Genomic DNA, 18238 nt, shown 5'->3' on the forward strand with positions numbered 1-18238 from the left:
AGAGGTGAGACCATGATAGCTATATTTAAGTATTTGAGGAAGGAACTAGACTCATTCTTGGCTATAACTAGGAGAATTCAGGAATTCAGAGCAGTGAGTAAAAGGTGCAAAAGGCAGACTTAGGCAAGATGAAGGGAGAAACTTCCTAACAAAAATTCCCTTCGTCACAGTGGAAGAGTATCAGGAGACTTCAGATTCCTCAGTAGAAGCTTTCAAAGAAAGAAAAAAACCTGAATGATTGTTATGTAATAGAAATGAATCTTCTTCAGGTCCAGGCTGGGCAATATGGCCTCTGAGGCCTTCCCCAACTCTGGCATACTCTGTTTTTGTTAGTGCAATATTTCTTTATTAATCTATGTGAACTGACTCCCAACTTAGCTCAAAAGGTACCTATAATAGATACCAGGTCTATCCAGCTGTTGGAAGTTTTTGGGTGCTGTAAACAATTTCACAATTGACATGTCAGATTGGTTGAATGGGGAAATCCCAGTGTTTACATTTCTTCAGTAGGTCTGTTGAAATCTGGGAACATTCTCCTTTTTGTGAGGAAATACCCTAAATTTCCAGAACAAAGATGAAACATGAAAAAAATTTATTTCATTTACTATGAGGAATATTAGAAATATTAGAATATTAGCATTTCATAAGAGTTATAGAGTTGGAAGGAACCTTATTGCTAATAAGGTCCAAATGATTTCCTTGTAGCAACTGAGAATAGCCAACAGATTTATAGCAGACCCGTTCAGCACAGCTGTGGTACATGCAGCACCCATTACAGAGAGATTAGGCTGGCTTCCCTTTAAGGAAGCTTTCAAGTTGTTCTTCAGAGCGTCATTGTTTTGGCTTCCTTGCTACTGGAAACATAAACAGCTGAGTCTGTAGGGAAATAGTTGGAGACTTTAGTGGAATGCCCATTGCCTGGCCTAACAGCTTTTGGTTTTAGTGCCGCTGGTTGCTATGATGAATAAATGTTGAGGTGAAAGGGTAGTTTTGTCTTCTCTGAATTATATTCTTTAAAATCTTAAGTAAAGTTGTTTTAGGGCCAGCTTATTGCATTCTAATATCAAGCCTGTGTCACTAGATATGCTGAAATTAGACCTGAAATAACAGTTTCATCTAGCATTCAGAAGTATCCGAGTAGAAGTGAAAGAGGTAGATGATAAAGGCAATCCAGTTTTGGGGTCTAGAGATGCATGAGTGATGATAGCCCAAGTAGACAAGGGGCAATGGAAAGCTGAAATAGTTAATGACAGGGTGAAGATTAGGCCCTTGTGTGACCTTTAGCAAGTCACTCAACTTCTCCTTGCCTCAGTTTCCCCATATGTAAAATGAAGGGGTTGGACTAGACCAGATGGTTTTTAAGGTGTCTTTCTGGGAGTGAGGCCAGAGTAGCCCCTGGTAGAACACTGGAGGCTGGAGGTCATAGTGAGAACAAAGCATTGATTTAGGAAGAGTGAGACACAGGGAAATGAATGCTAGAAGGTGATAGTCAGATAGAGGAATTTCAGAGTTTGTGATCATGCAAATAATACTGTGCTTCACATCTTTTGTGGGTGATGGCAAAATTAAGGGTGTGGGTGAGGGGATGTCAATGTGTAAATCATGACAGTTGAGGAAACTGAAGAACTGGGAGGCCAGGCTGTTTGACACATCATTAAATAACATGTAGATTGAAGTCCCCTAGGATAAGGTGGAATTTGGAATAGAAAGGAGGTCACATTTTTTACAGAAATAATCATAATTACTATGCAATACCATTTATGAGGCAACCCTATATATACTGCCCATGACCTATAATAGTAACAATTTACATTTATAATCAACATCCTAATTTTAGAAAGAAACAGTCCCAAGGAGATAAGTACCCAGAAAGTGTCAAGGACGCTTACTGACAAGTGACATAAATTGGAATAAAAAACCAGAGATTCTGACTCCAAATCTGGAAAACTTTCCACTGCAACATTTCATGGTTTCTTTGTATTTAATTAGCATGTGATCTTAATGAGCTAATTACATTCCTTTATTTTTAAATCACAACTTGTCACTGAGACAAAATGAACTCATTGCACAAGAAAAGCAAGCTGGGCTCCAATTTTCTGGGAGATGAACTGGATGATTTCTAAGGTTTCTCCTAACTCTAGCATCTTATGGTTAGCCTTTATTTATTTATTTATTTTACAATTCTTGGCCATTTGGGGTTAAAATCTTGGACTGTGAGGACTGAATGAAATCACAATATGTTGTCTACTCAATGCCATTCCACAAAAAAAACCCAAACAAAACCATGAGACTATGATATTTTCTGTACTTCAAAGTTTTTTCCATTAAGATTTCACAGCTTTGGTTATAATGTGTTCTAGTCTATTATAACTGGTTATGGTTAAACATCGTAGAAACACAAGCAGGTGCTGCTTCATTTTTTTCCCTTTGTTTCTCCTGTACTTAACACACATTAGATACTTAATAAAGGCTCATTGACTAACAATTTCTTCTCTAAAATCAGTCAAATAGTGACCTTACTCACTGGTCCTGAAATGCTGAATATGAGAAGTCACCTAGATAAAGATTTCAAAAGGTTGCATAGAATATACAGAAAAAGAAAATAGTAGTCGTTGCAGAGCATTGACAGTGCTTGGAATGTGGTCTGACATTTCATAGAATCGTAGCACTGGAAAAGATACCAGACCTCACCTTCTGGTCCACTCTTTGTTCTGATGAGAAAATAGCACCACAGTGAAACAGGAATACCGGATTCATTTGCTCTAACATGGGAAACTTCAGTGAATCTTTTACCTAGGAAAAGACTGGAAGGACTATTCCTTACTTCAAATTGAGGGAAGGGGAAAAAAAAAGGAAGGGGTTAGAAATGGGATGGAGGAATGATTTATTTGGCAGTCAGATTTTAGGTATTATTTCTAATAATGCAAGGAATATCAGCAATAATGGTCAACATTTAGGTAATGTTATAAGGTTTAAACTTTTTTTTTCATTTTTGCTGTTTGGTAGTTTTTGGTCCCGTACAACTCATGACCCTCTTTGGGATTTTCTTGACAAAGATACTGGAGTGGTTTGCCCTTTCCTTCTCCAGTTCATTTTACAGTTGAGGAAACTGACGCAAAAAGGGTTAAGTGACTTGTCCAGGGTCACACAGCTAGTAAGTGTCTGAGGCCATATTTGAACTCAGGAGGATGAGTCTTCCTGACTCCAAATCTGGAACTCTATCTACCATGTCATCTAGCTGCCCCCATTTTTTTTTTCATACAGACCTCCTCATTTGATAATTAAGATGGACTGGTTGGTCTCCAAATTGTTGGAAGTGATCTGAGATTGGTTAGCGAGATTTTCGTAAGATTTCTAAGAAAGGATATTATACAGTCTCCCTAGGATAATTAAATTCTAAATTAAAAAACCAAAAAACAAAATCATTGTTTTTGTGACGAAGATAGTATCATTCTTGCTGCAAAATAACGTAATTGTTACTTTAATTGCCTTTACATCACTATGCTGTAGTGAACAGAAAATAGAATTTGGTGTCATATAACTTGGGCTCAAGCCCCTGCTCAGTCAGACTCTGTAATACCTGCATTACTTACTTCAGACTGTGAAGATAAAATGAGATAAGGTATACAAATATAGGGTGGCCTAAAAGTCTTAGTGCAGTTTTAAGCTTTAGTAGCTTAAAGTAGTGATAAATTTTAGTATCTTAAAACTGCATCAAAACTTTTGGGATGCCTTGCATTACTTCATAGAATGGTAAGACCACATATTTAGATCTGGAAAGGATGTTAAAGGTCATTTAACACAGTCCTTTTATCTTATAGATGAAGAAACCAAGGCTCAGAGAGGTTAAATAATTTTCCCACGGTTACATAAAATTTTTATTTTGTATATAAAACAAAATGTTTCAACAACAAAAAAAGAGTGGCCCATCTTAGTACAGTGAGTTCTGTATTACTGGAAATATTCAAGTGAGTATCAGAGGCAGAATTTAGAATCCAGGTCTTCTTGATAAATATCACCCTTCATTGTTCTTTAATCTAAAACAAGTAGTGAATTTTTATGCTTATATACATTCTCTATAGCAATTTTTTTGGTAATTGTCATTCTGGTTTCACTCTGCTAGACACTATGTACTTTTGGGTTCCCATCTCCTATCCCTCAGGCAACTCTAACTCCTTTTAATGGTAAGCTACCTGATGGATAGGACAGCATAGGTGGCACAGTGGATAGAGTGCTGGACCTGGAGTCAGGAAGACCCATCTTCCTGAGTTCAAATCTGACTCCAGACACTTACTAGCTGTGTTACCCTGGGCAAGTCCTTTAACCCTATTTACCTCAGTTTCCTCATCTGTAAAATGGGTTGGAGAAGGAAATGGCAAACCACTGTAATATCTTTGTTAACAAAACTCTAAATGGGGTCACAGTGTAACACAACTGAAACGACTAAGCAACAATGGAATAGAAGGAAGATCTCTGACTATGGACTAGATTTTACAGGGAATGCAGACTGCAAATCAAGATTAGGAAGAACTTTCTAAAACTTAAGAAAGGCCTAATCGATTGGAGAATAACGGAATAAACTGTGGTATATAAATGTAATGGAATATTATTGGGTTGTAAAAGATGACAGAGATGTGGACAGACTTGCATGAGCATGAAGGAATGCTCATAATGCTCATGAATGCTCAGAAGAACAATTTACAGAATGACTACAAATATGAATGAAAATAATGCTGAAAGGCAGATGAACTCTGATTAAATGCAATCACCAGTCTTGTTCCAGGAGGACTGGTGAGGAAAATCATTTCCCTCCTCTTGGAAAGGTAGAGGACTCTGGGTAAGCAATGGTACCTATCTAATCCGAAAAGGTTGCTGTGTTAGCTTTGCTGAACAATTGTTCTTTGTTATATGGGAGGGTTTGTGTGTAGAAGTGAAGAATATGTTAAGAAAGGGTTGTATAAAACAAAATGGTTTGATAAGATAGAACAAAAAACAGAGCAGACACTGTGGTATAGTGAGTTCTCCATTACAGGAGCTATTTAAATAGAAGCTGGATGACCTCTTAGTTGTAAAGGAAATTACTGTAATGGATGAGAGGTTGAACTACATCATTTTCATCCATGGTTTACCATGAATTCTCAGATTTCATGATTTTATAAGATATCCTGGAGAAAGTAGATTGTGGTCCCCAAGCATATCTGAGTAGAAAAGCTACAGGCGCCTGCTGTTTCTGATTATCTACATTCTCTTGTGTATTGGTTCCACTTCCTAACTGCTCGCTCAGTGTCATTGTTGCCTTTTGCATCTTTCATACCCCTCTAAGACAGAGAGCCCTTCAATAGGGACACATCTCTTTCCTTCTTACATTATTCTAGGGAGCTGTATGGCTGATTTTGAGTACCTATAATGGTATTTACAGATTAGACACAAAGTAGGATGAGTGGAATACACAATGGTTATGAGAGAGAGAGAGAGACAAAGAGAGAGAGAGAGAGAAGAGAGAGAGAGAGAGAGAGAGAGAGAGAGAGAGAGAGAGAGAGAGAGAGAGAGAGAGAGAGAGGACATTCCATGCCATCCGAGAACCCAGTCAAATGACAGGCTAGCCATTGTGAATCACTGCTAACAGAGAAGTGTGCCACCACAAGTGTCAACAGACTGCCAGAGTTGTGAAGGACAATAGAGATCACCTAATCCAAACTCCCTATTTTACAGGTGAGGAAACTGAGACCCACAGAGGGGAGGTCCTTTGCCTAGGTTTGCACCACTGGTTAGTGGTAGGTGTAGAATTAGAACTGGAGTTCCCCCATTCTCTTCCTTTTCATCACACTCCATTGCTTCTATTTTTTTTTTAAACACTTCCTTAAGTGAGACAAATAGCAATGTAATTTAATTTAATTCATTATTTTATTTACTAGATAAAATTGCATAAAGACCTACATGTACACCCATATTATAGATAAAGGCAAGAGAAGAGCAGTTCTGAAAGGATTATGAAAGGATGTCTTGGGGATGTCTATAAACAACATTTTCACAATGCAGCACTTTATCTTGGAAGTGTACGTGGAGATAATTCTGTCTTTGATCCAAGATCGTGATTTGAATTGGAGCACTAGTGCAGACACCAAAAAGATCATGTGAATTCCTGGGAGATTCTGCACTCAATTCTCCTACTAGGGATATTGTCTTTTAGGGTACTTTCAAATTTAATCACTGAACTTTATTCCTTCAACAACACGTAGTTCTGCTTAATTCTCATTCTATTTAAATAAATATTTCCTTTTAATTTCTAGTTTTGCTATCACACTTCAAGGTGAATTTCCAAAAGATTTGAAATTTAAAGAAGACCTTGTCTTCAGCTCTCCACAAAGCTTGATTGGTGGTTGCTTCTGTAATGAAAAGAACCAGATTCAAAACAGCAAACATTTCCACTTGGGCTCTCCAGAAGGGTCGTGGCTTTTCTTCATACCATCAGCATCCTCTTGCTTTATTTCTTTTCCTCAATCATCTTCTGCTCCCCCTCACTGAGGACTTGCAGTTGGTCAACCCGTTGAAGAATTCCTTTAATATTCTAAGAAAAAAATGTCCAAAGGGCAGTTATGAACACTTAAATGAGCAAATGATTTAGTATTAATTCTTACACAATTTACGGCAAGAATGAAAGATCAATAATGCATCCACCACCCCACTTGAGAGAAGTTGCTTTATCAGTCTGTAGCCAAATCAATTCCAATTCTGTCTGTGAAGATTCTCCTGCTTCATCAATTTCTGTGTTTAAATGGCAATCACATTTCTTTGACTTAAAAATAAATTTCCCAGACATTAAGATAGAATTTCAAACTACATCTTGTTTATTTTTTTGGTAAAAACCTATATTCCTCTAAAGATTCTAATATATACTTTTTTTTTGGTTCTACCTATAGAATTAGCACTTTTTCATTTGTGTTTTTTAAAAATTCAGTTATATTTTAGCTTTCTTTCTCTTATATTTAATTTCTTGAAGATTTCTAAGCATGTCAAATGCCAAGGAAGTAGCAGCTTATGTGGGGAGTGAAAGACTAGAATTTACTCCCCCCTCCGCTCTGCCTCCTGGCTTTCTCAATCACCTTCAAGTCTCAGCTAAAATCCACGTTTCTCCAAGAAGTCTTAGCAATGACAGCAACCATAGCTAACATTGGTATGATACTTGAAGGTCTGCCAAGCACCTTACAAATATCATCTAGTTTCATCCTCACAACAATCCTGAGGTAAGGGCTTTACAGAGGAGAAAACAAAAATAGAGGTTAAATGCCCAGATAGTGCCCAGGGTCACACAGCTAGTACTTGGGTATGAATTTATACTCACGTCTTTCTGACTGGGTATAGCTGCCTCTATACAAATGTGTCCTTTGTCCTATCTACATCTTATTTGCACATGGTCCTTTGCATTTTGTCTCCCTCACTGGATTGTGAGCTTCTTGAGAGCAGTGACTATATTGCCATTTTTTTATTCCCAACCACTTAGCACAATGGCTGGCACATAGTAGGTACTTAAACATGCCTCTTGACCTGATTTTAGTACTGTAGAAACAGCACTGACTAGGAGCCTCTTAAATACTCAGAAAGTGATATGAGAGCAGTTCAAGTCCACAAAGGTGGTGGCATAACATAGGAATTAAACGTTTATATGCAATGACAAAATAATTTCACATCTGTGGAAAAACACCTAGAACCGCGTCCTCTCCTAGGCAGATCTGAAAATGCTGCTGATTCTAATTATGACTGACATAAATTTAAAGTTGTTTAGCAACATGCTGCATTTCTCACTGTTTATAACAGCAAACAACATTTTTACCTTAAAAAAACCACACTCTATCTTTTGCTCCACTTATCTACAAAAAATCTCAAAATAACATCACTGTGGTTAAAGTTCATTTGTAATGAGATTTTAAAAAAAATGGGTGTAAGGATACAGACACCACGGCCCCTTCCTATCTTTCCAGGCTTTGTCCACCTGACTCCTCCTCCCCCCTACTCTATGATCCAACGATGCTGGCTTCTGCTGAGCCTCCCACAGGACACTCCATCTCCCAGTTGGGGACATTTTCACTACCTGTCCCCCCTGCCTAGGACTTTGTTCCTCCTTATCCCCATCTCTTGGCTCTTCTGGCTTCCTTTATGTCTCAGATAAAATTTCATCTTCTGCAGGGAATCTTTCCTAGTCCTTAATCTTTGTGCCTTCCTTCTCAGACAGTTTATCCTGTAGCTGTCTCTGTACATAGTTATCATCTCCTCCACTGGGCTGAGAGCTCACTGAGAACAGGCAACTGTGTCCTCCTTCACCTTTCTTTGTATCCCTAGCACTTGGCACAGTGCCCGACACATGACAAGTGCTTTATTGACTGACTGACTGACTATTTGGAAGAAAAAATGATGCTGGAACTATTGTGTTATTTCTTGAGTCTGTTAGGGAATTGCTTTATTGCTTTCACCAATTATAAGAAAATGTGGAGTGTTTTTTGAGAAAAAAAGATTGATTACTCAAAGTAAGAAATATTCGAGTTGAGAATAAATCTGACCATAGGCTATACCATTCAACTTTTATTGATGAACATGCTCACCAGTCATTGTTATTTCTATTTGCTCCACTCACATGTCATTAGATGTTTTGGATAGACAGGGAGACAGAGGGCATGGAAAGGGAGAGAAAGATGAAAGGAAGAATGCAGGCAAAGTATTTGGAACTCAGGGAATCATTCTTTTTGCTATTATTTCTCTATCTCTTTCTCCTTCCTTTCTTCCTTTTCCTTCCTTCCTTCCTTCCTTCCTTCCTTCCTTCCTTCCTTCCTTCCTTCCTTCCTTCCTTCCTTCCTTCCATCTTATTACCAAATGGGACTTGTTATGATATTGATACTGACAACAGAAGGAAAATTAAGCAAGTTTAAGAGATTTCACTTACAGCTAATGAAATTGAGAAGTGTGGGAAATGTTAAATAAAGTAAAAATGAGCCTTCTTAGGGGGGACATAATGAGATAGTAAGAGATAAAAATCTGTAGAGATGGATAGATTTTATATCAATACATTCTCTTGCCTGAGAAGCCTTCTACACTCTATCTCCTTACCTACGTGTTCTCTCCTATTTTTTTGTCACCATAAATCTCTGCTGTTCACTAACAATCTCCACTCTGGTTTCCATGTTTTAGCTGTTCTTTCCACCTGGTGGGCTGCATGGATTTTCACTATACCTCTCCCAATTCTATGTATCCTGAAAGGTCCAGCTCAAGTCCCATATTCTGTTGGCAGCCTTCCCTGACTATTTCAGCTCACCAAAAGCTCTTTATATATTTGAGCAACTGAACAATAGGATTCAGCACTTGTTTATAGATAACCTTATATTCCTTAAATATTCAAGCAGTGGTAAGGCATCTTCCAAATAAAATTGCAAGCTCCTTTAGGGAGGAGGTTGTCTTCTTTATAACTTCCACAGAACCCAGCAAAGGATTGCATACATAACAGATGCTTAGTAATACTTGTTAACTTGACTTGTTAAAATTAAAAACAAACTGTTATACTATTGGATGCAACATATTGGGCAGCTTGCTGTTAGCATGCTGCAGATAAACTTTGTACTGAATCAAATAATGACATTTGTGAAAACAACAGACTCAATACCTGAGGTGGAAGAATAAAACTACTCTCATACAGAATGATTTTTAAAAGCATAGATGCTGCCTTGTTTCATTAAAGAACCACAGGTATAATTTCTGATAAAGTCAGAATGGAAAACTTTTTTTAACCATGAAACTGATTTTTCTTTTCTACAAAGGGGAAATGCTTTTCACTTAAAACCCAGCTAATCTTGTATAGCACAAGAAGTGCCTGACAGACAGCTTATGCTGTTAAAATGCTAAGAGAGGGTGATAGCAATGAAACTAACTTTCTTAGAATACTCACTGGAAGTTTGTATTCCTTGTAAGTTAAAAGTAAGTTTTGAATGAAAGGGTGCTTCAGCAGAGTAGCAAGTTCCACCGGTTCCAAATTATTGCTACCTATGACCTTGTATACTGTTTTGAAAACCTTTGGAAGGAGAAAAAAATGAAGTTGAATTAAGTGATGGATCGATTCATTTATTTAACACAGTATGGGGAGCAGGGAGATAAAATTCCAAGAAACTACAGGTCATAGAACACCCGAATTTTAGGAATGAACCTTCTTCAATTTCTGTGCCACAACAAGTTTTTAAAGGCATGTAATGAGGAAATGTTCCCTGTACATGGGATACATTGAAAAGAGATGAAACAAATAGAACATCACAGCCAACCTCAGAAAAAGTGTTCTCTATCTTTTCATTTTCAAAAAATCGGTGGTTATCTTGTGCGTCTTTTATTCCTTGGAACACTTTCAGCAGTGTTGGAATGGAAATGGTCTCCTTATTCAGAAATTCTGGAACTATTATCCTCTCTTTTTCTTCTTTTAATTCTTCTACTTCTGGAAGTTCTTCAATTGTTACTGTGTCGGTGTAGGAGGGAGTCTGGGAAAGATGAGTGGAAAAGAGATTCAGGAGAAAAGACTGAACATAATCTTGAATATACACATCAGACAAAAAACTACCTAATATGGACATTTTTCATCTTTATGCAATGGAAATTAAGGTGTCTATGACTGTTTGGAAAAACAAGTAGAATTACATATAACTACACTAAATACACAAATCCTAAACACTGAAAATCATTGATCTGAATTAACCTGTCTGAATATTCTTAAGGGAAAATGGAAAATTTGATTGAACTTGACCAGATTAGATTGGGTCTTGTCATTTTTATAAATGCATTTTGGCACAAGAATCAGACTATTATGAATATTCATTATTTTAACATTCTGAGTTTAGTTTATAGTGAGTTCTTAAATATCTTCTGCTCCAGCTCCTAGGGGTCTTTCCCTTCCTCTGTAGGAATCTTGGGGAAGCATCACATTGTCATAATTCCACAGAGCAAAAAGAATCTCAATATATTGTTTGTTGCATAAGTGAAAAAGTGAGGGAAGGATGTAAATATGAATGAATTTCCATTTGAAGGTTAGTATACGCATTGCAAAAAAATAAAAAGCAAACCCTAAATGCATGCTGATTAACAAAATGGTAGCACGGTGCACATGCAATGATTTATCTTGTATTCACGAACATGTGTGGATGCACAGATGCATGTGTACATGTATGTATACACAAGTATGTACACATGCACAGACACACGATAAAGCTCAAAAGTGCACAAAGACTTTGGGGACACTTTGTACGTACTTACATATACATACAATATGCACTCACATACATATCTCTATATCTACTAATACATATACCTGGTGTTTGTTCCAATAGGATATAATATACTTGATTGATAAGACAGTTTTGTTTTTAATCCAAGTATCCCCAGAGTCTAACGCTCATTGAGTGATTGATTACTGGCCCTGTGCCCAAGATGGGAGAAATGCTTTTCTCTGTTATTTCTACTATCTAGTTATGGTTATGATGTAAACATAGGTGAAGATCCTTAAAGGGGGCAGTTTCCATGTGAAAAGCAGTCACTTAAAATTCTGAAGTTTTGTAGGAGAAAAAAAAAACCAATCCTTGAACTATTCACTTCAATTCTATCACCTTTAGAGATCTTTAAATAAGCTCAGAAAGGAACAGCCTTGTGGCTGTGTGAGGGGAGAGAGACTGCTCATGAACAAAGGCAGCTTAGCTCAGAAAGCCACTGGGGGTATATGGCAGAAAGCGCTGATCTCTTTCTAATGGAGGTCTTCAAAAAATAGAGATTTTGAGAATTCTAATACAAATAAAGTTAGTGAATAAGAATTTGGAGATAAACTAAGGCTTTGTTGACAAAGTAGTAATTAGCTCAATATCAAAACACTGAAAAGCAGCTAGGTGGCATAGTTGATCTAGCAATGGTCTTGGGATCAAGAAGACTCATCTTTAAGAGTTCAAATCTGGCTTCAGGTACTTGCTGTGCAATCCTGGGCAAGTCACTTAGCCCTGTTTGCCTCAGTTTCCTTATCTGTAAAATGAACTAGAGAAGGAAATGACAAACAATAATTATTGTACAAACCTCTGAACAGACAGCACAAAGGTAAAAATGGTGCCAGTATGGACTAGTTTTGAGTAGTCCTCAAGGAGTTGTGAAAATCTGTTAATAAAACATTGTCTTTAAGCAATCGGCCTTACTGATCAATTGATAAACTGTAATTCACTTTTTTTAATCATCCAGTCAGTTCAATGCTTGTTGTTCTAAGCCACAGAAAGTCAGGCATGTGGGGTTGTGTGGGTAAAAGGTGTTTTCATACAGAAATAAGTGGTGATTTGTGCCCTGAAAGCTCCAAGAGCCCTTGCCATCTGATTGTATTGATTTTGTAAGCCTAAAACATAGAATCTATGAACCTGTAATACTCTCATAGAACTACACAGGAGTTTACAGGTCATCTTGTCTATTTTCTTCTTTTTCTTTACAGAGGGGGAAACTGGGGTTGATTTGCCCAAGGTCCCATAGGTGGTAAGCGGCAAGGCTGAGATTTGATGTCAGGAACTGGGGCTCAGTAATTTTCTCCACATTATTCCTCACACTCACTATTCTTGCTTCTCTCCCATTTTTTTGCCGCAGTGCTAACCCTGCATGTACTGTAGCGTCAGACACAGAATTTGCCCTACAAATGGACACATTTTTCAAGAGCCGTGTAAATGAGGGGCTTCCCAAAGATTGCCTGGCTACTGATAGATGTAACACTTCTTTTTTTCCCTTAAGATTATTCTAGAAGTCTTAGATTCAACTCAGTTTTAACCCTAAGTAAAATTAGTACGAGCAGCAGAAAGAGTAAGAAAGAGAAGTCTAAATGACATCAGTGATTTATGTTGACAACTGGAAAAACCCTGAATTGTTGGCTTAGGAATTAAATGAAAAGCACAGAGCTTTAAGTTTCTAAGTAGTCTTATTATGGTGATCTCCTAGCTAGAAAACATCAAGCAGTCAAAATGCACAAAATCAGAGTGGCTTTGTGGCAGGGGCTGGAGCTATGAAAGATGGGACTGAAGAAAGAACATTTTGTTGTGTTTCAGAACTCCTGGGCAAGGGAAGGAGGGTGAGGCAAGTAAGGGTGTGCCTCGAGGTAGCACACATACATCCTATGTATGATGTCACCACCTCCCTTGTTCCCCCTATAGGATACATATGATACGCAGTATGCTCATCATTAAAAAACATGTCATCTGATTAAAAGATACCAATAATCTGGAAAAAATAACAGACATTATATTTCATATTTGGAAGAGGCACAGAGCTGTCCTCAGTTCTGCTCTTCCTCTCTCAATGTCATCAGATTCCCTCCCTCCATGTTGCCATGGTGATGCTCTTAACTCTGTGAGGATAGGCACTTTGCCAGTCTCAAGTTCTACATTTTTGCCTTCTTGATTTTCCTCCTACAGTTTCCACTGTCTGGAATGATCTCCCACCTCTTGTCTGATGAACTATACTTCTGTCAAGCCCAGGCTCAAGATTCACTTCTCCATTAAGCTTTCCCTAATTTAATTCATGATCAAGTTCATGTTCCCTCCATGGCTGGGAGACCATCTGTATTATATTAGAATACATCTGATTCTATTTTCTTATCACAAACAAGAGAGAAAACTTCTTAGGGCTTAGGGGCATGTTTTTTCTTCTCTTATCCTTGAATATACCAAGGGAAATCAAGAGTTAACTCAATGCTTGTTGATTAATTGGTAAGGTGGTGATTTGTATTTGGTTTTGCTCAAAAAATAGCTAACGGGCAGAAACATGGGTGGAAGGATGTACAATTTTCATATTCAAGAGAGTTCAATTTTCACAGTCTTCCCAGAGCACATAAATGTCTTGTCCTGGCTTTGGCTAGAAAATAAATCATAGGATGAAGTGTGCCCTGGAGTATAGAGGGGAAGAGCTACTTCCAGCACAGTTAAGAGTACAGCATAGGAGACTTCTTTTATTCATTCATTCAACTGGTATTTATTTCACTGAGAGGGAGAAGTTAGGATAGTAATATTACAACCAGAAGACCCTTAGAAATTATTGCATTAAACTACATATTTTACATTTGAAGAAAAATGAGGTCCAGAAAAATTAACCAACTTGGCCAAAATCACAATGACAGTTTGCAACAGACTCAGGTTCTTTGATATAAAATCTGTTGATTTTTCTACATCCAAGGAAGTTTAATGCATCAAGTAACATAGCACTCCTCAAGATAGCCATGGACACATCTGAAAGGGATACTACTAAATACAACTTAATTTTTAATTAATTAATAAATACAATTTAATTCTTCCCTCTGTGTCCATAAAGGAAGAACAGAGAGCAGCATTCCATAGAGAAGGTCTATTTTCACAATAACTGCTTTTTCTACAAAAGGTTAGAGAGAGGCAGTAGAAAAGCATGCAGTCGTATAACCATGCAAGCTTTAGGGCCATAGAGTTTGGAGATAAATGGGATCTTAGAGGTTATCTAATTCTACCCCCTAACTTTACAGATGAGGAGACTGAGGCTAAGGACATAATTGGACTTATTCAAGGTCACAGTGCTAATCAATAGCTGAACCAAGACTTGAACTCAGGTTTTCTGACACTAAAGCCAGTGTTCCTACACTAAACAATACTATCTTTTAGTTTGAAGAAACACTTGTTTGGCTGAGGGCCATCAGGGTTTAGTGATTTCCACCACCAGAAAGTGTTGCTAGCTTATTCCCAGTTACCATCACTTGGTTTTCGGCCACAGCGAGTGTTTCAACTTTTCGAAAGACATGGGTTCCGATAGCCAGACTCAGGGCTCTATAGACCCCTTCCACAGCATTTGGGTGACATGCAAAGTAAAGAAGCATCTGAAAATAGTCCAGTTCTGGTGGGTCTTTCTGGAAGTCGGCAAACAAGTCAAAGAAAAACTGTCAAAGGAAAATAATTTTAATTAATACATCTGAAAGATATCCAAGTGTAAATAAACATAAGGTGCTAGGTACGTTTAATTATACATCCTTAAAGTAAGCTGTTGAAACTTTTGTTTCTTCCCATGAGAAAACAAAACAAAAACAAAACATACAATAGATTGGAAATTCTTTGAGGTCTTCCAGGAAAAAATTCATATATAGACATACCTATATATATATATATACATACATACATAAAACATGATATATATTGTAAAGAAGATTCCTTCATCAGAGGATATGGATATACTTTCAAATTCAATTTATCAATAAAATAAATATTTTTGGAGTGCTGGTTATGGGCAAAGTGCCATCTATCCCAGGCTGAGATATGGAAAGATCATTTTTTTTTATGGCATGTCATTTATCTTGCCTTTCTTGAGGAGCTGATTATAGAGTTTGTGGATTATTTACACCCCCCCCCCCATTTTCCTCCATAATGATACCAGCATTTTAGCTGTTTCTAAGCCTATCAGCAGAAGTAGAGAGAGAAGGAGGCAAAACTAGATTTCTTTATTAATAGGAGGTTTGGTGGGGGAGGGGATAGAATTTCCAGAAAAAATTGAGATTTGGGGGATTATCTGTAGACTTCAATTTCTCATACCTTCCCATGAAAACAAGTGGTTAAATTGTACCGCTGTTTCTTATGATTAAATATTTTATTATTATTTAAGATTACAATAATTTATTAATAACAGTCATGATACAGTTGTATAATCCTTTATGGTAATAAAATGCTGTACATCAGTTATACCATTTATTCCTCACAACAACCTAGCCAGGTAGCACAAATCTTAGTTAACTGACTTGGTCATTTAATACCATTCATTATGTGACACAAGGCACACACAGATAATAAAACTTTAAAAAAGGAGTGATATCTTTTCCATAATAGCAATAGGAAATTTATTCCTTATTTTAATAAATTAATTTCTGTCCCCAAAGAGACAGAAAAATATCCTTTGTGTAGTCTGTATAAAATTTTGCAAATTTGCAAACATTAACTAGTCAGAGATACGAGACAGGTTAGACAGAAGGTGTTATTTGCTTTAGTCTCTGAAGAGACTTTTCTCCATGTCAAGATCATTCCCTCTACTTGTGACCTGGATCCCATCCATTCCTAATTCCTCAGGCAGTTAACTACTATGACTCCTCCTACTCCTCACCAGTCTCTTCTCTTCTGACCACTCCCCTTCCTCTATCCCGACTTTCACACTTTAGTTCTTCTTTTCAGAGTCAAACTTCCAGAGTCTGGAAAAAAAGCCATTGACCCTCTTTGACTCCTGCTTTTTTCCATCTACTTCTCAACCCTTTGCAATCTTGCTTCTGACACTACCTATCTATTGAAACCATTCTCTTCAAGATCAGATTTTTTAAGGGCTATATTTGATGACTTTTTTTTCAGTTCTCATCCTTGATCTCTTTGTGAGTTTTTATTTTGTTGCATGATCACCTCCTCTTTCAATTCTCAAGCTGCCATGGCTTTGCCCTTTTCTGGTTCTCCTCAGTATTTTTTTGTTAGCCATATTCGGTTCCTAATTGAGGGTATCACTCAAGGCTTTGTCCTGGCCCTTCCTTGCTTTCTTCTCTATATCCTTATAATCACCTTATTATATCCAAAGGATTTAATGATCATTTCTCTACAGATGACTCCCAAATCTATCTATCATCTATCTATCTATCTATCTTTCTATCTATCTATCTATCTATCTATCTATCTATCTATCTATCTATCTATCTCCAGTCTTGAACTTCATTTCAGCATCATTAATTTATTTCTGGACATTTCTATCTGGAAGTCTTGTAGGCATCTCAACATGTCTAAAATGGAACTCCACCCCTATCTGTCCCTCCTCTCAACTTGAAATCATCAAGGGTATTCCCACCCTTCTAGTCCCTCAACCTCAATACCTTCACTAACATTTTCTTCTCTTTTACTCCTTACATTTAATTAGTTGCTCACTGATAAATTGTGCTTCCACAACATCTTCCACATCCAACCCCTTCTTTCCAGTCATATGGCCATGACTTTAGCTCACGTCTTCATCACTTCCTGTTTGGACTGTTTTATAATTTTTGTCCTCCACATTTTCCTCTCCAAATATCCCACACAGATGTCAAAATAATCTTCCTAAGCATAAATCCAAACATGTTATTCCTTTGCTTGGGAATATTCAGTAGCTCAGTGTTGCTTTTATGATGAAGTACAAACTCCTCTGTCTTGAAATGCAGCCTTTTCCACTTCCAGTCTTATTTTAGATCATGTCTTGCACACAGTTTCAATCTGTCTGGTCTCCTCACTGAAGTTGAGCTCAGTCAGGTAATTCTTACTCTTGTGCCATTTTGTAGCTTGGTTACTAGGTCAGGAATCCACGTCTACACTCTTAGCGTACTTTCAGGTCCTGTCCCCGACAGCAAGCTTGTTCTCCCCTCTCTGGGTGCTTCGTGCTGTCCCCTATATTTAACAATGTTGTATGTCCTTGGTCAAATACATGCTCTGCAAGGGCACGGACTGCCTTTTCCTTTTGTCGTTTTATTCCTAACCTTTAGCATTGTACATTGTACAAGGGGGGAGCTAGGAATAATATGGAGGGAGATTAGAATAAAGGAATAACCATTTATTAAACGCCTACCATGTACCAGTACTCATTGGAACACTGGGAGGCAGTGTTATTATTATCTCTGAAATTGAAGCAGACATTAAGTGACTTGCCTAGAGTCACACAGCTGGTGAGTGTCAGGTCTTTCTGACTCCAGGCCTAGGACTCTCTACACTGTTCCACATAGCTACCTAGTAGGTATGAACTGAAAAGAAGAAAACTGGGGAGATGATCTATGGAACAGAACGCTGTGAATGTACAGGATTGCAAGATTTCAAAGTCTTGCAGGAATCTGACCTGCACCCTATCTGATGAGTTGTCATCTAGCAATTGCTTGAAGACCTTTAGTGAGGGGCTACCGGCTCCACTTTTGGATAGCTCTAATTGTCAGCCAGGTCTTCCTTACCTGGCTTAAACTGGCCTCTCTGCAACTTCTACTCACTGCAACTGGTACTTTGAAAACTTTTAAGTATTACACGAGTGTGAATTTCGTTGTTATTGCCTGGGGTCATTATCAAGAAAGCCAGTGAATTTGAGTGGAACCTTTAAGCCATGAAAAAGAATGCTGAGGAGCTAGAGAAAAAGATGTACGAAGTGGAGGGAGAAGGCAGTGGAGTGCAGGGTGAAATCTAAGCATATGGAAGTGAGTTGCAGCTGTCAGGGG

At 37.7% G+C, this 18238-nt stretch overlaps 1 protein-coding gene across 7 annotated transcripts in view; it reads right to left on the bottom strand.

Moving 5' to 3' along the window:
- Positions 1-18238, bottom strand: part of SPEF2 (sperm flagellar 2) — a 289696-nt gene that overhangs the window by 11434 nt on the left and 260024 nt on the right. For 5 of the 7 annotated variants that reach the window (XM_072605837.1, XM_072605838.1, XM_072605834.1 and 2 more), the window contains 4 exons: positions 14747-14932; positions 10299-10508; positions 9932-10054; positions 3852-6568 (listed from right to left, as the gene is read on the bottom strand). In XM_072605837.1, the coding sequence (XP_072461938.1) occupies positions 6485-6568; positions 9932-10054; positions 10299-10508; positions 14747-14932 (603 nt within the window). In that variant the 3' untranslated portion in view covers positions 3852-6484. Of the gene's footprint in view, positions 1-3851; positions 6569-9931; positions 10055-10298; positions 10509-14746; positions 14933-18238 lie in introns of those variants that run through there. The other 2 variants (XM_072605832.1, XM_072605835.1) reach the window with 2 other exon arrangements.

The sequence above is a fragment of the Notamacropus eugenii genome, chromosome 4 (genome assembly GCF_028372415.1).
Source record: "Notamacropus eugenii isolate mMacEug1 chromosome 4, mMacEug1.pri_v2, whole genome shotgun sequence".
In the NCBI taxonomy this organism is placed as follows: domain Eukaryota; kingdom Metazoa; phylum Chordata; class Mammalia; order Diprotodontia; family Macropodidae; genus Notamacropus; species Notamacropus eugenii.